General features: G+C 40.1%; 1 protein-coding gene across 5 annotated transcripts; it reads right to left on the bottom strand.

The window, feature by feature from the left end:
* Positions 1–101: 101 nt before the first annotated feature.
* CLIP4 (CAP-Gly domain containing linker protein family member 4) lies at positions 102–22,278 on the bottom strand. Of its 5 annotated transcripts, none has more exons than XM_085218857.1 (19): positions 22,149–22,278; positions 21,578–21,615; positions 21,138–21,261; positions 19,400–19,461; positions 18,716–18,862; positions 16,314–16,456; positions 15,354–15,447; positions 14,841–15,002; positions 12,595–12,713; positions 11,602–11,838; positions 9,438–9,573; positions 9,027–9,167; positions 6,412–6,492; positions 4,510–4,650; positions 3,973–4,107; positions 2,712–2,835; positions 2,012–2,073; positions 1,567–1,639; positions 102–1,033 (listed from the first exon to the last, which is right to left on the bottom strand). In XM_085218857.1, exons 5-19 carry the CDS (start codon positions 18,846–18,848, stop codon positions 712–714), a joined length of 2,103 nt encoding a protein of 700 aa, XP_085074983.1. In that variant the 5' UTR covers positions 18,849–18,862; positions 19,400–19,461; positions 21,138–21,261; positions 21,578–21,615; positions 22,149–22,278; the 3' UTR covers positions 102–711. The 5 variants fall into 5 exon arrangements, with proteins under 5 accessions (XP_085074983.1, XP_085074985.1, XP_085074982.1 ...); XM_085218859.1 differs by having other exon boundaries at positions 19,420–19,461; XM_085218856.1 differs by lacking the exon at positions 21,138–21,261.
* Positions 22,279–23,105: the final 827 nt, after the last annotated feature.

Here is a 23,105-nt window from a genome sequence, read left to right as displayed (position 1 = left end):
ATTATATACAATACATTTACTGCCTGACATGCACTACGTTTGTGCTTTTTAAAGGCTCTTTACTTATTTGCTTTTTGTAGGATCACTGCAATACGTGTTTATTATCAGCCCTTTTGGATTCAGGAGGAGATAATGGCAGGGGAAAAAGAAGAGGAATCTGATGATAAAACATAGAAATATCTCACAACTACTTGGAAAAAAGGGTCTTTTTTTTATTGCTAGCAGCTGGTATTGAAATTGACATAGTGCCTGGTGAACAGACTAATGTCACTCATTAACCACCCCCTCTGTTCAAAAGCAGGCAATGCACAAAGCATTATCAGTTCATTACTACACAGAGGAAAATCGTTTAAATACTGCATGAATCACAAAGCAACTCTAGAGAACTTTAGGTGTACTCATGTTCTCCAGCTGGAGCATGATTCAAATAACACAGCAGCTCAAAACCAAGATGCTTTTGGAATTACCTTCCCAGGTAAGAGCTGTTTTCATTAAGAGAAATAGAGCAGTGGTTTGACTTCTTAATGTCACCAAACTTTTGTTTGTTTATATATATCTCTATATACCTAGTGTGTGTGTATATATATAAATACAAATATATATAATATATATTTATCTATACATAAAATATAAATGCAGATTTGATAATTCAAAAATAAGTTGGCATCCTGTGTGCTTTAGATGTTTCCTATCATCTGAGCATCTTTTGGCTCAGCAGATATCATCCACGAGTTTCGCCCCATTGATCCCCCGGTAGGTTACTCTGCTAGGTCGAACCAAGACCCCATGGTTCTGCTTGCAGGTAAAGTAACGCTTCTCCCCCACAGAGCCATCATTCTTCCCCTTGGCACTTCGCAGCTCAAGGCCAAGCCATATCCCTGGCGCAAAGTCTGTCAGACCAATGTACCTGATGGTGCCCATTTCATTGGAGCTGGTGAGAAGAACCTGCGAGCCTTCGTGCAGCTTCACCAGTCCCTCTGTTGTAGCTGTGCTGGGGTGGCTCCAGCTGTGCCGTGACACAGAACTCTTGGATCTAGTTTAAAAAACAGGGGGAAAAAAGTCGGTATCTTTCTATAAAACACCCAAAGCACATTTCTAACTTAGTGCAGTGCATAAGAAAACTTGTGTTTGATCTCATATTACTAGCAAAACATGTAACAACTTCAGTGTGCTACAACAGAGGGCAGTCTGAAATACTTGGAGAACCCATTTGCTGTCACTCAATGCCAAGATTTTGATGTTCATGGTAGGTGGTACAGCAGGCAGGACAAAGTGCAGTCCTTTACCAAGGCCTGCTGAATTCAAACAGTTGAATGGCAATACAAGAATTTGTAAAATATGCAGCGATGAGCAATTGGAAAACATTTTGATGCCACCTTGAATCCAAGGGCTGTATCTTAGGATAGGCACAGAAAAAACAATAGGCTACTGTGTAATTCTGGAGGAAAAAGAGTGCGTGTATACAATAACATCTAGCACTTCATGAGCACAAAGATTTTCTTTGCAGCAAGCAGCAGTAAAGCTATCAGCCGGCTCACCCAAACATCTTAAAACCCAAATACTCACCTAGCAAAGGAGTTTCTTCTGCTTATCTCTCTTTGTGAAGATGCAGAAGTTGTGCTTAAACTGCGTCTAAAACCTAAATGAGAAAGTTAATGAGCTATGCGGGATTTACAAAGATTTTTGTTTACGAGTCCCTTATCTCTGTGTTTTCCTTTATATTGCTCCCACTATCTTTGCTACACATTCTCCCTTCCAGTTTGGAAACTGATGAAACTTTTCATGAACGTAAGTGTCCATAATGTTTTATATGTTCTGAGACGAAAGAAATTAAAACAAGCTGAAAAGAGGCAACTGGAAGCAGGCTTTTCACAAAATAACCTTGGGTTCCTTGAAAATCTCATGTGCTTTCAGAGGTGTGACCTTAGTGCTGCAGGCTCTAATTAAGGAATGGTAGCCTACAGCAGGCTACATAAGCTACATGGTAAATTACAGCATCTTACCCACCTACCTGGAAAAGCGTGATTTATCTTACTCGAAGTCTCTGCAAGAGAATCCATCGAACCTGTTAATCTGAAAAGCAATAACACAACAAAGATACCATTTCAACGCAATTTTTAGTAAAAACTACTGCTGAGTACTTCTTGTCAAACACTAGTTAAGTTCTAATTTTCCTTCCCCAACCCCACCCAAAAGACCTTGGTGTAAGAAGGCTGGTATGTAAGAGATGCGTATGGTTAAGGAGTATACTCAAGTTATTTTATTCAGAGCATTTATCATTTAGAGGTGATGTTATCCCAAATTCTTGGGACTTCCATACAGTTAGCTGGAATGAAAATAGGATTTCCAGTCACGTCCAAATACTACTTCCTTTTAGAACTGAACTTTGCTTGGAGCATCAGGACTAGGTCAGAAAGGTAAGGCTGAATGAACACTGGCTGTCCTGGAGATGGAGGCCATGAAATGAAAATACTTGAAGTGGCAGCGAGAGAAATGGGGGAGCATTATTTCCAATTTATATTCTGCTTTTAGGAAGCTGATCTAAAAACCAGGAGATTTTTTTAATGGAGGTTACAGGCTTTCCACTAGCAGAAGAAAACAAAGATTATTTCTTCTGTATCTGCTCATATCTACTTCAAAACTGTTTTTCATGGGAGACATACTAAGAAAGCACTTGACAACAAAACCACTACACCTGCTTCAGTGCTTACCTCTGAACACGAGAAGGAGGCGCAAATATTCCATAGCGAGGAAGGCAGCTGAAGTACTGGACACCACCCACAGAGCCATCGTTCTTACCATGAGGCTTGTCCAGTTCAATTCCACACCAGAATCCTACCAGGTTTTAAAACAACCCAAAGATACCTCTTACCAAAACACGGCAGGCTTTCCTTTGTCTAGACACTAGGTATTCATTTGCATTAAGGAAACAGAAACTGGCTAGGTAATAATGATAAACAGGTATAGATCTCAAAATATATAATACAAAATAACTAGGCAAAAAGCTGTATAGGAATAAGTCTCTCAGCATTTTCATATGCTTTCAGAAAAAATGTTATTTTACTTAATACAGAGAGAGTAAAACATTTGGTGTGTATACTGAAGTTGAATGGAACATTATTGAATGTAACAGTGGACAACAGAGACATAAAAGAACAGCAGTAGATGTTCAAGTTTCCCTCCTCAGCCCTGTGATCACATGCTTTCATCTGAGACCATCAGCACTAAAATTTCAGTTCTGATAATAATTTCTTCCTTCTCTCCATCTATCGAGTTCTAATTAATACAAATTGCAAGGCTGACGGTATGACACGGAGAGAAGGGCGTGATTTGGAACTGGCCAGCACAACGCTGAGCAGGCATCAGGACATTAATAAGCCTGATCATTTGTAACGAGTGATAAATGTGAGCTAATTATGTAAATGCACTAGATTTCATACTCCATTAGCAGGCCTTATGCTATCCATCCCCAAAAGACTCCAAAATTTAATTCAAGTCACTTGGTACTAAGGCTTTGGATAAAATGCTAATTCTAATTATCAGCTCAAGGAGCACAGGAATGACAACTCATGAATTAAAAGGTCTCAATTTGTCAGATTCTCCCATTCCTGTTTCCAGACATAAAGATCTGCATTGCAGCAAAAAGAATAGGAAATGGAGAGTATTGATGCCACGAAGTGCTATAAGACAAATATTGCTGATTATGTATCAATCCAACAGACTTTGGTACTTATACCAATGTGTACTGCTTTTGCATTAACCCTGCAATAGATTACAATTATTCCTTTATATATTATAATAATATATATATATAATTATTATCTTATTTATGTTCAGTGAAAGATAATACAGACAGAACTTGACATTTAAAGTATTTTGGAGGGAGTGAAGATAAAGTTCTTAATGTCTCTGTTCTCACGTGCAACCTAGTCCGAACTATCCTACAACATACACAAAGAGTGCTGCAATTACCTGGTGCAAATTTTGTCGTCCCACAAAACCTAACAGTGCCTGTCCTCTGTCCTACTACCAGTACTCTGTCTCCAACCTGAATTCCTCTCTCATCATAAGGGGTTTTCTTTGGAGCTGGAGAAGAACTGTACAATCCTGTTAACAGAAGAACAACATTTGGCATTGTTAGCTTTACATCTTTAAGAAATTCTTCAGAGATAGTGAACCAACTGATTGGTCAAAGGTCTATCTTTACCATAGTGTATTTTAAACACATGGGAATACATACAGATTTTGCCTATAGAATTGCTTTGCCCCAGCATGAAACTCTTCTCAGCAGCTGAAAGGCACAGTGGCAAACAAGACTAACATTTTTTCTGCTTGAAGATGTTCTAGAAAACTTTTAAGAAGTTGCAAAGCTTAAAATGTACAGATAAACTACTTCCCAAGTGCCTCTCCTTAACCTTTTCCAGTTCTGAAACCGCACGTGTAAGTTCTACATTAGTATTCAATCCAACAGTAACATTCCTTCCCATTTAACACAGAAACGTACCGTACCAGCACTAATTCTAGATGAAGCAGAAGACACTCTAGTCAGTGGCTTTTTATTGCTGCCAGTTGAGTTCCGCTTCTTAGCGTAATTCTGCTTGCCTTCTAAGGAGGTAGTAGAAGAGGAAGAGCTGCTGTATTCAGGAAAACCTTGAAGAGACAAATAAATAGAAATAGTCCTTCAGAGATGATATTTGGAAAAGAACAGAGTAAGCAGAATGGAAAGCTTCTGAAAGAAGTTATTTGTTGTCCATCCAGTGGGCTGAATACAAAGTGAAGGGTCAAAAATAGAGGGCTTTTCAGTAGTACTTGTTATACAACCACCTATGAGGAATGACATAGGTAGATCTGATCCTCCCTTGGCAGAAAGGTGCTAGTTTAGTGGTGAGAGAGGTCTCCAAAAGGCTCTTCTTTCTTACTCTACAGAAGTTCTTGCAGACAGCCTCAAGCAGATTTACTGTGCTATGGAAGCGTCAATAAGTGATCATATCACCCCTTCCTCCAGCATGCAGCCTGTTAAAGGCTCGATGAGAAGCCTAAGAAAGGTGATACCACATGAATGAATTATTATCTGGATCAAAGCCTACTCTATCCCATTCCATACTGTATTAATATTAAAGTCTGCTCTATAAAATAAGAATGGGACATAAATCACTTTTTATATCCATTTGCAAACCTTGACATCTAGGCTGTCTGATAAGACTTATGTTCAGCTTTCATCCCTCACTTTCAAGACTCTCCTTCTGTTCTCTCCTGTCCCTACTACCCTCTTCACAAAGTGAGGCACAGTACAGCCAGTCTCATCTATGCTTCAATTTATCAATGTCATATATTAAGATAATCCTGCGTATCAAACGCTGCAGAAAGTTGAGAGGCCTACTAATATCGTTTTTTGCAACGCACCTCAACATCAGCATGGGGTTACTGTATTCAGTAAGATTTAATCCTTCTATTCGGCAAAAACATTAAGAACTGCAGAAAGACAAACACAGGGGGATGGATCAAAGCAACAGCTTTGGTACCTATGGGCAGAGGACAGAAGTCTGAAGACTCCTGAGGAACAGCCTGCAGCTATGCTGCACTGAACAAATGATAATGCGTATTAGTAAATGAACGATGACAGAACAGGAAAAATTCAACTCCAAGTCCACAATATAAAAAATGTGCGCATTTGCAATCACATACTACAAGTCTGTAGTTAGAAATCACATTAGATGGAGGTCAAACCACCCAGTGTTCTCACATGAACACAACAACTGCTGATACAGCAGTACAGAAAGCTAAAGCAGTCAATGAGATGCTTCATTTTGTGGGAAATTATGGGATGGGAAGAGAAGAAACAGCAAAAAGGACTTCAGCAGCTCAAATAAGCCATTCCTCTTCCATGAGGCAAAACAACTGTGTTAGCTTTTCCCCAGCAGATGAGAGTTTGATCTGTTCTTAAAAACCTCCTGTCAGGGAGATCTCACAGCTTCTTCAGCAACTTACTTCACCACGTAATTACTACTGCTAGAGGATGTTTTTACCCGTAATATAAAGCCTAAGTTACCAGACTTTTAGCTCAAGATTTCTTTTCTTACTCTCTTTACATATGCAGAAGATGTTATATTGTTCTTTGCATTTGGAAGACTCTTGTTTTATTCCTTCAGCCTTTTGTCTTTTTATTCATCCAATCACAAGTTACAGTGTTTTCTCTTAAGTCACATTTTATACACCTCTAGTTATCGCACTGTCTTCTCTGAATTCTCTCTCATACTTGTTATTTTGATGAAGATTATTATGGAATGTGAGCAGCACAGAGCAAAAGGGCTTCCTCAGAAACACAAGGAGGTACACCTGCAATACTCTGTAAGATCATTTACTAGGAGACTAGGTTTAAAATAAAAAAAAAAGTAACATTGATTTAGTTACCTTTTGCAGGTACAGTTTTTCCCCTGTTAACGGTCATGAATTTGTTTTCAGAACCACTGGGTTTTCTTGACTTATTTATGCCTGGAATAAATAAATAATATATATAAATATACAATTAAATACGTGTGTGCTAACAACAAACAGCAGTTTTAAGGGGAGCCATGTACAAACTCAATCTAAAAGACCTGCAGATTAGCAGATGCACAGATTAAATGGATCAAGCTGTGAAGTTCCTCAGACTCTTGCTGAGCAGGTAAAACAAGGCTGCAGAATTGTTCTCATGGATGTCAGACACCTTCACGCATTTTAAAACAGTCCAAACTATTCATCACACAACAGAATTGCCTGTGAGATATTCATGTTTACAGTGAAGGAGTTTCATTTAAATCTTTCAAGCATTTACATCTATTGCATAAACACAAAGACTTTACAAGCACTTCATGTATATTATTCACGGGTATTCAGTTCACAATTTCTACGCTGAAGACTACATAAAGTTTGAGACCAAGTCTTCAGTCTACAAATAGTGAAGCAAGTATGCCAGTGCCATTTTTATGGCCTAGAAGAGCCTAACTCTTAGAGCAGCAATGGTGTGGTGTGCACAAACAGGTACTGAAACCTGCTACAAGCAACGAACAGTTGTTGTGTATTTCTGCCCATTCCCTACCCTACCTCAAGGAGAATAAGTTGATCCTGGTGCATCCCCTTCCCTCTTACAAAAAAGAATTCCCATCTTTTTTTATTTAACTGTATGTCAGCTTAATTCAGCTGCAGGGGCTGAATTCATGTGCAGATACATTTTCAGAAATTTTATATTTTAGCCATCAAAACATCAGATAAAAAAAACTACCATGCTGTGGCTAGCGTATTTCTCAATTTGAAGTCATCTTCTTTTCTAGAAACTTGGGGAAAAAAAAAAACCTATAATCAATCTGATGGATGATTCAAATCCAGCAGAAATAAATGAAATCTGAAACCTCTATACAGTATCATTTTACTTTTCAACTTATAACTGCATCTACAAAAAGCATATAAATTTTTTTTTATTTTTTTTTTAATCTTTACAAGCTAGTGATAAGCAGGCATGGAGTTTAAAGGAAAGAAGAAATTTAATCTAGTAATGCACATGAGCACAGGCAAACTAAGTTATGCGTTATGCAGCTTCATCCTCCCACAGCAGCCAGTGATCAGTCAGGCATGTTCGTTCTAGTGGACCTTTCAAGACATGAACATCCTAAAAGCGACAGCTTGAAGATTACTGTTTGTGGATGTAAGCACCGCTGGGCAAATGATGCGTAACTCACTCTGATTTTTACCTAAAGGAACTGTCTAAATGTTTTACAAAGACAGCCTGTGCACCTTTTGGGACAGAAGAGGCAGCTCATGACTAACCTGACTTGAGCACTGTGTCTGTGACAAAGGCCTCACTGCTCTCTGTCATAGTCTAGCAGGTTCTGAACGATTCACAACAAACTGTATCAATCACCGAAGAACACAAAGTCAACACAGACGTGCTCCTGAGCAGTACTGCTAACATAATATTCACAGAAGAGTGTTATCAAAGAATCATAGAATGGTTTGGGTTAGAGGAGACCTTTAAAATCATCTAGTTCCAACCTCCTGCTATAGGCAGGGACACCTCCCACCTAAACCAGGTTGCTCACAGCCCAGTGCAGTTCAGCCTTGAGGGCTCCAGGATGGGAGCATTCTCAACCACTCTGGGCAATCTGTCATGCAGGACATCAGTTTACAAACAGCTTAAATCTTTGCTGATTGTAAATACACATAATTAGGGCTTACTTTCCTCTCATGCTGGGTTACATGAATCCTCTACGATGCTGCTAAAACACCGCTCTCTTACCAGCTCGCACACTGTTTTATAGCCTGCATCATGCTGGTAAAGAGGGGAGGCTTTAGGCCACTTAACATGGCAGTGTGAGAGTATTCTTCCATCCTTGAAGCCGAGCTGCCTTAGTAAGAATCACCAAAATAGGATTCAAAAGGCAAAAGACATCCTTTGCAATACGTAATATTATATATATTACATATACGTAATATTTAACACAAGGATATCCATTCTCTTCTCATCTGCCTCTGGATTTACTCAGAGAATTTAATTAGCAAATAAAACACAATCAGTTAAATAGCTCCAGGATCATTTTGCCAGAAAATAAATGTATTCTGTTTCTGCAAACAAAGTTGTATTTACATTTATTTCCAGATTTTCACTGGTTTCAGCAAGGTGTTCCAAGTTACCCAGGAACATCGCAGGAAATTAAATCACACTATTTTTAGACATGTCACTGACATCAGAGCCACTCAGGTAACACTTGGAACATTTGAGAATAAACGTTCTGATGAGTGCCTATAGAGTTTATAATAAAGACTGTAACTTCTGAGCACATCAGATCATTGTAATCACTGAACAACTGTACTCAGTGTCCCACCAGTACCTGGCCAATGAACATCAAGTAACAGCAACATGCAGTCCATTATCACCTTTTCTTCCCACGCAATGACTTAAGCCCAAATAAGTACATTCATACTAATATTTACAGGATTGGTGCTCATTCTTGATCTCTCTATCCTGTCTCAACGTAAGAGAAAACACTCACCAGAATTCACTTTGGAAGTTACGTGCGTCACATCTATTTTCTTGGATTTGATCAGAGGTGAAGATCGTGTGGAAGAACTTCGTATGGAGCTTTTCTTGTGATCATAAGCCTTGCTTATTTTAGAGAGAGGTGCAAATATACCTGGAAAAGAGGGTTGCATGGCCAAAAAGAACCACGGACAACATTAACATCGTTACACTTTTTTGCTTTCTCTTAAAGCTGTTAAGTATTCTTTTAGCCACAACTGTGGCTTGTTCTACTGTTGAAGCACTTGTAGGGTGCAAGGACTAACTCAAATAGAACAATGAAACCACACCCAAATCTATCTATTTCCCCAAAAGGTTTGTATCTTCCAATACTTTTTTAATTTATGTTTTAAGAGAATTTCAGAAATGAAAATAAAGGTTATACCACGTTTCGGTGCACACTTGAAGTACTGGACTTTTCCAACACTCCCATTGTTCTTTCCCTCTGCTTCATCCAGCTCTATGCCAGCCCACTGCCCACTGGCAAATTCTGTTGTGCCACAAAATCTTAACGTACCAACCTAAAGCATTAAGCAACAACATAGAAAGATATTGTTAAAAATGCATGGTTCAGAACAATCTACTATAGCTTAGGAAGGAGAGAGCTGGTAATTACCAAGCTTTTAATCAGAACAGATGAGAAATACAAACATAATGATCTCCCTCGATGATTGACATTCCTATCTTTCAATGCCAGCCACTGCATTTTCCAATATCTATCAGTCATCTGTGTCTGTTGAGCAGAAGCAGCTGCTATTGACAGATCATGTAACAGATAGGAATTCAACAGTAAGCACCTATTGTACGATACAACTCAAACCCAGCAAGGTACATGCCCACCTAGTTCTACTTTCAGTGCCTTCCACAAGAACAGTACTAGAAACCTGACTGGAAAACTTGCTGAATTGAAGATTCCATGGAAATACTAGATTTAAAGTTTCTTAATTTATTTTTTGAAACTTCATATATACACACATACACAAACATAAAATTTTGCTCACAAATACCTTCGATGTTTACCAGAAAAATATTCTAAATCTTTAAAAAAAAGTACTAATATTCTTCAATCATTCCAGATCTGTTGATATCAGAATAAGAAGTATGACCATTAACTACAAAGTTCAATTTTTCAAATCCATTTTTAAATAGTGTCTAACAAGCTTCTTAAAAGCTATTCAAATGTGAGTTAGACCAGTAAAAGCTATGTTCTTATACTTCCACAGAACAACACACCAATCCCTTTAGCAAAGCACTGCTTCAAAGATTTCAGCTGCATTGCACCAGTGAAACTGGGTTATCCTAAGTTAAGTAGAACTGATAGTGTTGTTTTTTTTTTATTGCCTTCTGGAAGCTAATAGGGTTAATTTACAAATGAATGCTAAGCAATAAATATTACTATCATCCTGATGTAACACCAGAAATATTAATAAATAATGAACTGTGCTGATGTAGTACAAGACACTTAAAAAATTGTTCACAGATGCAGACGTTTCATGTCAAAGCAGCTTTCCAAATACATTCAGCTCATTACTTTCTGTAACCCAATCCTTACTGGCATCCAGAATTCAGACCTTCCAGAAGGGGTTTCAGACACTCAGATTTGAAATATGTCTCCAAAGGAATAAATAAACCGACTGTCCGTAAGTCATGAGAATAGTACAGAGTTACAGAAAGGCTTAGGTTGCAAAGGATCTTAAGGATTATCTAGTTCCAGCCCCCTGGCTATGGGCAGGTTTGTCACCCAAGACTTGATCAGAGACCAAGGCCCATTCGATGCCTGCAGCAACAGGGCATCCACTCTCTGCACAGCCTGTTCCAGTGACTCATCACCCACACAGCGAAGAATTTTCTCTTAACATCTCATCTAAACCTCCCCTTTTTTCATTTAAAACCATTCCCCTTTGTACTAGCATTATCAGACCATGTAAAGAGTCAGCGTCCCTCCTGTTCATAAGCTCCTGTTGCATACTGGAAGGATGCAATGAGGTCTCCCTGGAGCCTTCTCTTCTTCACACTAAACAAGCCCAGCCAAACCAGCCCGTAAACCATTGACAAGCCCTCACCCCTTCTTTGCAGGAGCGTTGCTCCAGCCCTCTAAACACCCTCGTGGCCTCCTCTAGACCCACTCCAATAGCTCCACACCTTTCTTGTGCTGGAGGACCCAGGCCTGGATGCAGTACTCCAGATGGGGCCTCACAAAGACAGAACAGAAGGGGATGATCCCCTCCCTTGCCATGCTGGTCACACTGCTTTTGATGCTGCCAGGATACAGTCGGCTTTCTAGGCTGCAAGCACACGTTGCCAGTTCACGTTGAGTTTTTCCATCCACCGCTGCTCCCAAAGCCCTTCCCTCACAGGGCTGCTCGCAATCCCTGCTGCCCTAGGTGCAGGACCTTGCACTTGGCCTTGTTGAACTTTATGAGGTTTTTATTTGGGCCAACCCCTCAAGACTTCCCAGCTCCCTAGATGACATCCCTTCCCAGCAGCGCACCCAGCACACACAACACAGCTCACTGTCATCTGCACACTTACCAAGTTACTCATCATACCTTCTGTCCTGCAATAACGACACGATCTCCCAGCTTCAGGCCAAGTGATAAAAGCATGGCCTTGCCTGTGATATGATCATAGTTTGCAATCATGGCTTTTGAGATGTCACATGACAGAGGCATCGCATCCAGCAATATCTGCTTGATTTCTTTTGCACTAGCTGCTGCATCTGCCATTTCCAGTGGCATATCTACTGGATCAGGAACCACATCCACTGGGATCTGCCCTTTGTCGTTCTATAAAAGCATAACGTAACACAGCATTTAATAGCATAACAAATTCTTAACCATAAGAACATTATCAGTACTCTGGACACGTGGGAAAAGAAAGCACCTGGATATGAAAAAACATTTTCAAAGATATCTGGACTGCATATCACATAGAACTTGCTGAACAATGATGTCTCAAAAGATTTCACGTCATCAGATGATATACCATGTAATGACTTTTGACAGTTACAATGTCCCATGAAAATGAATTTGAAAATGGAGAACTGAGATACCAGCTACACTTTACAATACATACAGGACTGGTGGCCTGCATACAGTAGCATTTGACCTCCATCAGGTCTACTGTATGGTTACAAAGCAGAGCAGCTGATGTTCTTTTATTATCAGTTATTCATGCTGACCAAGTAAACTACTAAGTAATACAGTGAGTTTCCAGAGGCCACGTGCTTCACCTCTGTATTTCTGAAGAGATCCACCTCTGCCATCACAATTGATGCAAGACACAAATGAGAGTTAAAACATCAAAAATGGAACTCTACTTGAACTACTGAACTACACATGGACACGAAAAAAACAAACTTCAACACACAAATATGACAAAGCATACAAAAATCATCCACTACAAGTTACAAACAAGAGGTGCTCTCTCTTCACATAATAGATATTTAGCTAACCAAACCTGGACAGACTATTCCATTTTTCCAGCTATATTTCCCCAGATAAACAAATAATTACTGAGGTGTATACAACCTAACATCTTACCCTAAAGGCAGGATTTGCTCCATGTTCCAGCAAACATTTCACAGCTCCTGTACATAGGTTAAATGCAGCAATATGCAAAGCTGTTCCAAAATCGAAATCACTGCAGGTAGCATCCACATCTGCAATTAAATGTCACATGAGGTAAGTATGTTACTTGTACTTTCCACCCTAAAAGTTTCCTGAGAGGGCACAGTTTTATAATTTATATTAACATTTATACAGAAACAAAATGAGCTACGTACTGAATACATATGAGAGGCAATTCTATAGAGCATCAACCTTATCTGCAAATGTTGATTCAGACCATGAGTTAATTTGGAAGACAAGCCTTTACTTTCATTTACTTTATAATTCTGAAGACTTAAGTGCAAAACTGTTGATATTTGAGATACCCAACCTACAGGGACAAAATAACAAGAAACAGGTTTGCATGTACGTTCATATTTCTCTGATACTTATATTTTACTTGACTTGAAATGTTTAAACAAGATGCATCTTCAACCAGGTGCCTTCCTTTGTAAGCAGGTAACAGGGCAATGGAAAACTGATTCTACCTCTGCTTTACACAGATGAACTTACACTGGCCAAGAATTAAATGTGAGCTAGCCATTTTTCGTAATTCCTGTTTCCAAAGAACTGCACACAGAAGGGTTTGGCACAGACAGCTCAGAAAACACAGCACTGCATCAGATGAAGTTCACAATACACACTGGCATTAATTTTTCCCTGTATATCTTTCAATGTGCTCTAAGTTAGTCTTGGGTACTTCTCCTGAACTATACAAGAGAGGTGTCAACTTAAGTCAGTTATGTATATAACCATTTATTTAAAATGCCAGCTGATTTCATCCACAAACCAAATAACAAGAATATTTGCAACAGTGAACCAATCTGAAATACTGATGAGGGACCCAAAGCTTTCCTCCTAAGAGCTGTGGGAGACTTTTGGTATTCTACAGCTAAGTCTGTCCCAAAAAACACTAATCCTGTCCACAAACTAACAAACAAAATTCACCCTGATTTTATCAGCATCCTAACACATTTATACAAATTAATACTTTTGGGGGCACATAAGATGTAAACATTGGCATACTTCTCCATATTTAAATGATCTGTATGTGAACTTGATACATCCTAAGAAATATTGACTGACTTTAAAAAGATGAAAGATATTAAAGTTTAACTGTATTTTACAAATGCTCCAAATACAAATACATTCGTGCACATGCACGAAAAAAAGACTGTATTCCTTTCTGCAGTCATAACCACAGCTATGTAAGCAAAGCTGCCTTTTATCTGTCAAATGTTAAAATACCACAAGTTTAAAGTTTGGTAGAAGCTGTGCAGTAGTATGCAAATAGTGAAGCTTCCACGTTTGATAAGGCCACCAAAGAGACGTTTTATCTTCTTAAGAAGTATGTATTTATTTATGCCAAACACTGAAGTCAAGCTGTTCCTTAGATATAAACTTCTACGTAGTGGAGATGTGGGGAAAAACAAGCAAGTCAAAGCTGCTTCAGTCACAGCTCCACCTCTTCTTTACCATTCTCCCAGTGCTTCAAACACACTTCCCAATGAGTAAGGCACTTTAAAAACCCCAGGGACCTGCCACAACACCCACACCTTTCATTTTCTGTGTCCATCCCCTTATTTCTCAAACAACTTAGAATCATAGAATCATAAAATGGCTTGGGTTGGAAGGGACCTCAAGGATCATCAAGCTCCAACCTCCTTGCAACAGGCAGGGTTGCCAGCGTCCATATCTAAGACTAGACCAGGCTGCCCAGGGGCCCATCCAACCTGGCCTTGAACACCTCCAGGGATGGGCATCCACAACCTGTACGTAGGCTCCCTTTAGGTACTGGAAGGCTCCCTCAGCCTGTCTTCGTAGGGTAGATGCTCCAGCCCTCTAATAATCTTTGTGGCCCTCCTTTGGACCCCTTCCAACAGCTCCCTGCCTTTCTCTTACTGGGGACCCCAGACCTGGATGCAGTATTCCAGATGGGGCCTTACAAGGGCAGAGTAGAGAGGAACAATCACCTCCCTGTCCCTGCTGGCCACCCCTCTTCTGAAGGAGCCCAGATACCATTTGCTTCCCAAGCTGCAAGAACACGCTGCTGGCTCATGTGAAGTTTTTAGATTTAACATATTTGCTTTTGTTTCTTAGATACTTCTCTATCAGTTTATACAAAGCACAAGTGAACAGAATACAAACAACTACACGAAAACAGCAGTAACACCACCTACCTTTTGGCTTTGCATTTTTCAAAATAACACTAATAAGTTCTGGAACATCAAAGTAAGCAGCATAATGCAAGGCATTCATATTTGTCCAACGGCTGCGTAAGCTGCTATCAGCACCCAGATCAATAAGCTGCATTGCAAATTTTACCGCGGTTTCAACATCACCTGCAAGGCAATTGTTTTGAAACATGCATCAGATTTGCTTCCAGGCCCTCAGAAATATGCACATATTTATGTATAAAACAAAACATAGCTTAGCTCACAGTTTGTACCTCAGCTTGAAACAAAGTTTGCTATAATAAACAGATTTTAAAACTAATACTGCTTTTTGAAATACCTACACCACTGTCACAGCCATAACCTCATCACAGTTCTGTATCTTCCTTTCTGACAGCCACTGGAAGCCAAAACTAAGCACTACAGTTTACTGCAGGAAAACATTCTGTGATATTCAATGGTAGAAACCTTTCTGAATTAATTAAGCTGGTACGTCTATAATGACATTTCTTTACTCACCAATACCATGAGCCCCTGATTTGCAAGTGTAATGCAAAAGAGTCATATCAGTCAGTCCATCTCTGTCATTCACGTTGCAACCTCTTTTAATGATCTGAGGGACGAGAAGAAAACACGTTAGCTGTGGTACATCCCTGACATCAGCCTTACTTAGCAAGTTAATTCAGATATGGGTTCTTTTTGTTTGCTAATAACAAAGAAGCTTCCTAGGCTACACTGTAACTGCAGAACTGAGCAAGGTGCAGAAATGTAATAGACAGCATTATCTGAATATAGCTAACTTTCATTATTTAACACTTCTAAAACTTTCTTACACTACTACTAATGATATATATCACATATGCTGAAAAGTTAAAAATTTTACTGAACAACAGGAAAACTGCAGCATTTAGAAGTCCCACCCTCCCATTATTTGGTTTCTCAATAATGATTTCCCCCCTAGAAAACTTGTTACATTATGGTAGGAAGAATTTTACCCATTAAAGCCTGTAATCCAGAAGAAAAATATGAATGTAAGATAGAACACAAACAGCAGGTCCTATGAAAGCAGCCTACTGCAAGTCTCAAAAATATTTTGGATTCTACCTCACTTTGGCCTTGGAAACATCACCCTTAAGGTCAGGCTTCAGTGAAACTTCATGCATCAATTTTATAATTACTCTTAAATAAGAACATGAAGCACCAAGGTTGAGGGCCTCTGAGAAATAACCACTGTGAGAAGAAACATTCATTTTCTACCATCTATCCAAACATGCTGAATTGTCAACCAATCCTTTCCTCCTTTCCAACTGAAAACAGAAAGTATGTGAGATATAAGGCACTAACCAGTAACTGTGAGAAGACAAAACCTGTATGTGCATTTAGGAACAGTCCTGCTTTTAAATCAACTGTTTTAAATTGGTGTCACTAAAGCATACATTTAATGCTGTAAGTGTCCGAGGACCTTCATTTATACCTCACCTCGTTCCCAATAACATCGATGTTCTGTTGGACCTGTGGAACCCATTGCCTTAAGATAGCAAACAATTCAGAAACGGACGTTTTGGGGTTGAAAAGTATTTCCTGGCACGCTGCGTCATTGGGATCAAAGAAGGAAAACTCTGCTTTAAAAAAAAAAAAAAAAAAGGGGGGGTGCTTACGTACAATTAGAAGTTTTAACGTTCTCCAAGAATATGTATAGTTTTCAATCTCAGAGGCAAAGAACACAAGAGAGATTACTCCATTAATAACCACTAGAAAATTAGAATATCTGATTAATTCAGATAAGGCTCTTTAATGTCTGGTCTATTTACAATAAAGTCTTGCTTATCAGTCAGAAAAAGTTTTGAATTGGGATCAAATAAAGTAGTACTACAAGGTTAAGTTTAGGCAAGGACCAGCAGAGATGAGCAATGGTTATGCCAACAATGGCTCAGCCTTGATTCAAGCGAGGCAATGCTGCTGATATCAAGCTGCTCCCAAAGCACAGGCAAACCTCTTGATGTCTCAGTTAAGTGATGAAATATACATGCCATTCTTCCATATGCCATAAAACATCTTTTCCTTCTCCTTCCATCAGAGTTCACATAAAACATAGCAAAACATACACACAAATCAGGAAGGCATTAGTGGCTTCCATTTTTTTCCTGTCTTGAATGTATCCATCCCACCTGATAGCAACTGCAGGTAACAAACAAAATAAGCTATCAAATCAAGGTGAGAGAAAAAAAACCAACTATCTTTAAGATTTTAAGCTTCAGATTGCTTCAGGCAACCCAAAATTCAGTCATGAGAATGTCATGATACCTTATTATTCAAGCATGGTATTTCGCATTACTTTCATGCATATATCTGTGCATATACAAAAACTGTACTGTTTTAAACTGATGGAATTTCTTCCAACTCGGAAAGAATCTGGATAGCAGTAGCTATTAGCAGAAGGAAGGGAAGCAGAACCAACTACCATCTTCAAACGATGGAATAATGGAAAACACTCAGCTTTCACCCCTGCTACAGTTGTCATGGAGTTTCCTTCTAAAAAAGTTTCAAGTTAACGTACATCAGCTTGCACCAACCACAGGTAAAACGCTCTCTGAATGGATAGTTAACGAAGGATAATTAACATATAGCATCAGACATCTGCAACAGGACTGCGTGTACGTGGACGTACCACCCTAACCTTTCTTCAAAGAGAGCACACCACAATTCTAGATCGGATTAACAAACAAGAGCACATATGCAGCTCACTTCCCGAGTACTCAGTGCTCCTCTAACAGCACTTCCTTGATTCAGTAAGAATGAATAAGGAAGACGCCATCGCTGATGTTTAGCACGACTTTTTATTTGCATCTCGCCTTCATGAAATAAAAAAAATAACACCACTCCTTTCCCTGCACTACAGAAAGCATGCTTCTTAACTGATGTCCTATGCACTGACACAGATCTTCTGATTTCTCGTTTAATATTTAGCCCCTGTGTAGACTTCAGTTATCTCAAGCTGAAAGCTATGAAGGAAACATGACCAGCCAACAAGATTAATCACCTTACGTGACTTATTCTGCCAAGTTTTCCAGCTATTAACATGAACCAAATCATACCAGTAAACAACTCCAGCAAGGCTAAAAAAAATATTAAAATATATCAACAGCAACCATCATAAGTGCTTAACAGCCAATCAGCTGCAGTGCTTGCAAGATCATCATATAGAAAAATCTTTTAAAAGAAAAAGTTCTACAGTAAGATGATAATGTCATCTAGATACCTTAAAACTTTGGTTTTTAAGGTATATAGATGCCGTTTTGAAGACATTATAATTGTAGCTACCTATGAAGATCATTAGACAAAAGGACATTTTAATCTATTGTAGTTCCTGTTTTAAATATTATTATAAACACGTGAAGACAATTTGACATTTTTTCCAAAAGCCAGTCACCAGAAGGTGCTATAGTTTCCCATTAACAACCATTCCCACAGCCCTCACTACTACAAACATCCTACCCTTCCAACAGAAACACTGTTTAAATACTGAAAGTCCACTGAGAAAAAGCTTGATGCATGCACAACTAGAGCTGAATTTAATTAATGCAATTTTGCACCTTAATATGATATCCAATTCTACATCTAGACCTGTAAGCATCCAATCCACATATAGAGAAGAAACAGTAGAAGTTAAAAGACATAATTAAAAGTATATGTAATAAGAAAAAATGAGAAAAGCATGAGTCTTAATTTTTCATCTCCCTTTAAAATAACAAAATCCATTTAATAAGCAGTATTTTTTTTTTCTGAAAAGAGAGTATAAGGAGTCAATAGTTTTTCTCAGTATTTATCACTCAAATTTACTCACTGTTTACCACAAACTCTTCTTCTGTTAACATACGTACCACAGTCTGAAGGCATCGGTGCTGCAGCAACAGAAAAAGTTACAGATGTTTCAGAGCTTGGAAACAGAAATCGATCTCTTTCAGTGAAAGAATCTCCTTCAAAGGAAGGTTCTGGGATACCCTCTATGGTCATCTTCCAGAAAGCCCCTTTAGCAAGAAGGAAAAAAGAACAGCATTGTTAGAAATTCTTTGGATTAGTTCTGTTGCACTAAAATGCAACACACAAATATCATCTTCTAGCGAACTAATAAAATGTATTAATTCTTAGAAGTGATTGCAGCATGGTATCAAGGATACTCAGCTTCTAGATTTGATTTCACCACCAAACTCACATGTAATTAATGGAGAGCATGAAATTTCATCAGTTTCCCACTCAGGCAGTATGAAAATTACATTGTAACTAGGAACTACAAGCAATAACAAACAGATTTAGATGCTTTACAACTTCAGGAAAAGGTTAAAGCATCAGATACTTTTCCTCACATTTGGCACATATCTTTCTCTCACACTATCAGCAAGAACACGCTCCCAGCTACTGCTTTCTCCTCTTCTAATTCTCATGACTTGAACTGTCTGCAGCTTTATGCGGCAAGATTAATCACTGAGTGATTCACTCCTGGATGCATGATTCTATCGCCTCCTTTCCCAGCTTCTCCTCTCTGTGTATTAAAATAGCACGCTTACCGCCGTGTTAGAGCACCCACCCAGCTGTTGTTTCCAACCAAGTTTTCAAGCCTTACAGCAACCTGGGAGAGAAAAGAAAAATGAGATGGCCACACAAAGCTCTAGCGACGGGTTCCAACCAGGCCATGCTGCGTTCTACTTACTGCCTTCCTGCTAAGAGAAGAGAAGAGCTGGCTACCACTCATAAGACATCTACTTGGGCAAATCCAGCAACAAATGAAAAAAAAAATTTATTTTTGAATGAAACAGACTGAATCTCATAGCTGAAAAACCTGAACTTCTGTGTATTGAAACTTCCTAGCTAAGTAAAGCAAAAGGAGCACATCTATTAAACGAGTCTACATTTTCATCTTGGAGAACATTATGCCAGTCCTTTAAGGCTTCAGAATTGTTTAAACACTTTCACTGAAAGAAAGGATTAATGGAGATTCAAGGCATGCCTGGTTTTATTACATTTTATCCATGCACAAGTGAATGAGAAGGAAAAAGTGGGTTTTTTTGTTATTTTGATTTTAAAGATTTGTTTTGTCTCTCCTACACACAACAAGTGAATGCATTTGTTCTAGCATTTTCCCAAATAAATTTGCAACACCATTTGGGACCTCGCACATAGAAAACATTTTAGCAACGGTTGCAGCTGCCAATCTTGAAGGAAATAAAATCTCTTCTTCCACGTCACGGACAGTTCACCTCCAAGTTTTCTCAACTTGGAAAAGAGGTCCAGATGACAAATGATCATTTTTCTCCTACTAGCTTACTTCCTCAGTCCGCTACACCTGTACAAATAAATGCATGTGTTGGCACAAAAGAAAGATCAAGGGGGAGGTTACTGGGAATGACAGGACTATTTCTTCCAACTACATTATTAAATTGCATTGGCTTCAGCAGTCAATTCAACAGGGCCAAAATTATCACTAATTATTTCAATTGGTGTTTTCATCTAGCAACATACAGTTTACATTTTGAATAGCTTTATTATTATCATAAACGTTGACAGCAATGACTTTCTTGTACAGTGCATTAGGAAGTCTTTTAAAATGTAAGGTGGTAATTTCATCTTGTTTGTAAGGAACAGTGAAATACAGTTGCTACCCTCTGATATTTGTTCAGAGACTGATCAAAACAAAGCTGTACAAATCCACATCATTTTTCCATGGGAAGCACATACAACACTCTTACAGAACACACAAGTAATATGCATGCATGTAGAAGACAACTGAACCCATTAAGCCAGAAACAAAAAAAAAAGGAATTAAAAGATTTCCACACAGCACTGCCAGTACAACAGTGAAAAAACAAAAGCAATACGATCAAAAGTAGCCACACCTGACTGAGCAGCTCCTAACAGGTGAGATGCATAAGGTTCGATTGCAAAATCAGCTGGAACTAGAGATCAGCAGAGAGATTTGAAAGGTAGTACAAACAGTGCTGTGTACTGCACACAAACAGACTGAACAGAACAGAATCAGTGCTTTTGCAAGTGGCCAAGTCATCTTTTACATGGAAGGGCCAGAGGAAGAACTCAATCCATCCCACACAAATGAAACAAACAACTGAGCAAAGCAGGCCGGGGAACAACTCGGGTTGATGGGCAGATGACACTAAGACCCAAGCACCACAATGAATGTGCCAACACAACGCCACTAAGAATGACTTCAAATGCTCACACCAGCGCCAACAGCCCCTGGCCTACATCTTTAAAGCGTGAGATTTTTATTAGGATCTTGAAGTATATTACCATTTTATGACTCAGAACTGAAACATGAAGGGTCAAGGCAACACGTTCTGCACCTGTGACTACCTCCAGAGCCCGCAAGCTCAAGTACATGAGCATGACAACAGTTAGCGTGACACACACGCACCTGGAAAGGCAAAAGGAAAGCAAAAGTTTGACGACAATTTCTAAGAAATGGAAAAAGGGGAAAAACACCATCTTTGTCGTGACTTCCGTTCCAAAGAGAACGGCACAGCACTGAGATATTAATAACAGCCAAGATATACTGACTCAGATGGAAAACGGAATGAAATAGCTTCCAGAAATCCAAGTATGGAAGAGTCAATAAGGGCAGAAGGAAATGGTTAGAGAAACTCAATGAAAAAAAATGCCACTTTTCCTTTTCACTGCATTATTAAATACTGCTAGATGCAGCTTAGTGCAGCAGAGTGCACCATACTTACTATCTGCCAGCCATACGTTGCTGTGATCCAAATGCAACCTGAAAACGAAAGAGAAATATCACTGGAAAAAAAGAATTAAGAGAATTTGATAGTCATCATCTGCACATACAGTGCTGCTGCCAAGGCTGAGGGCAAGCATAGGCTTCCTAACACCCAACAAGAAGTTGTGTAACACAGGATCCACTTTTTCGTGTAGACTGCACTATTTCCAACCTTACTGCAAAGCAGCAGCGAACTGCTTCCCTGCAAGCACCACACAGCACCTGCAAGCTCTGAAGGACTCGAAGCGATGGCACACACCTGCGCCGGGAGCCCAGCAGCAGGCCTGGTCAGCAGGTGGGTGCCATTTTGGACAAGCACTACGAACAACGACCTGCTGATGTACGTCCGTGGGAGCAAGAAGAAAACCGCAGCCCGGGGCGCCAGGCCTCCGCCGCGCCGCCTGCCCATGCATGGCGGCGCCCGGCTGCTCCCGCAGAGGGCACGCAGAGCCGTCGGAAGGAAGCCTCGCACAGTGGGCCACGCCGCCCCGCGGTGCCCACCCCGGTCCCGTCACCCCCTCGCCCCATACCTGCCGTAAGCGCGGCCGAGCCGACCCGCGCTCGCCGGCCCCCAACCCGCGGCCCCGAACCCGTCGCAGCGCTGGGCTCGACCCGCCCCCGCCCCGTGCGCCTATCGGCTCCAGCGCCGCCCCCTCGGCCCGCCCCAGCGCTTCTCTTCACGGGCTTCGCGTTGCTTAAGCGGCGTAGGCGGTTTTGAACATCCCTGCGTGGCTGTAGAATAAAACGCGCAGCCTTAAATACAGGTTGAAAACCGGTTTCACCCGGAAGCAGCTTGCAGCGGAGGTGGGAGCTCTCGTCGCTGCTGGGTGCGGGCAGGGCTGGGAAGCGGCGTGCTTAATCCTCTGCACCTGCCCTGCTCACCCGCCCTGCTCAGAGCACTCCTGGAAATAAAGTCAGGGAGAATTAAAGGCAGGCACGCTGCAGCTGGATCCGTGGGCAAGCAGGGCCCTAGTCCCTGTGCTCCGTACTCTAAACCTAACAGTGATCTAGATCCAAAGAAACTCAGGAAACTGAGAGATCCTGCCATGGAAAATGCAACTCCATACAACTGGAGCCCAGGCTACTGGAGGGGAAGAATCATAGATAGTAACTTAGACAAACGCTGCTATGTTTTACATTCCCAGCTGGGTCACCAGATGCACTTGGTGTTTATAACCAGTCTTTGTTTTTGTTTTTCCAGTGATATTTTTAATTGCGGGGGTGGAGGCAAGATGAATAATGGAAACAACAACTGCAGATTACCTTGAAACGGAGCAGTTGCAAGGCAAGAACTGGAAAGAACTTAGCTCCCAGAGACTTGAAAACTGCAAGTAGAACAGGGAAGTGCAGCTGTGGGAGTAAAATGATGCCAGAGATCTAGGGAAAAACTAAGGTAGTCCTTCCTCCACTCCTTAGCTACGTTTCATACTTTGGAAGAGGGCAGAGAAAATTATAACTTGGGTAAATGCAGATCTGCTATGCTCACC

The sequence above is a fragment of the Meleagris gallopavo genome, chromosome 2 (assembly GCF_905368555.1).
Source record: "Meleagris gallopavo chromosome 2, MGAL_WU_HG_1.1, whole genome shotgun sequence".
NCBI classification, from domain to species: Eukaryota; Metazoa; Chordata; class Aves; order Galliformes; family Phasianidae; genus Meleagris; species Meleagris gallopavo.
Note: the sequence above shows the minus strand (reverse complement) of the source record. Positions and strands in the feature narration are given on the sequence as shown.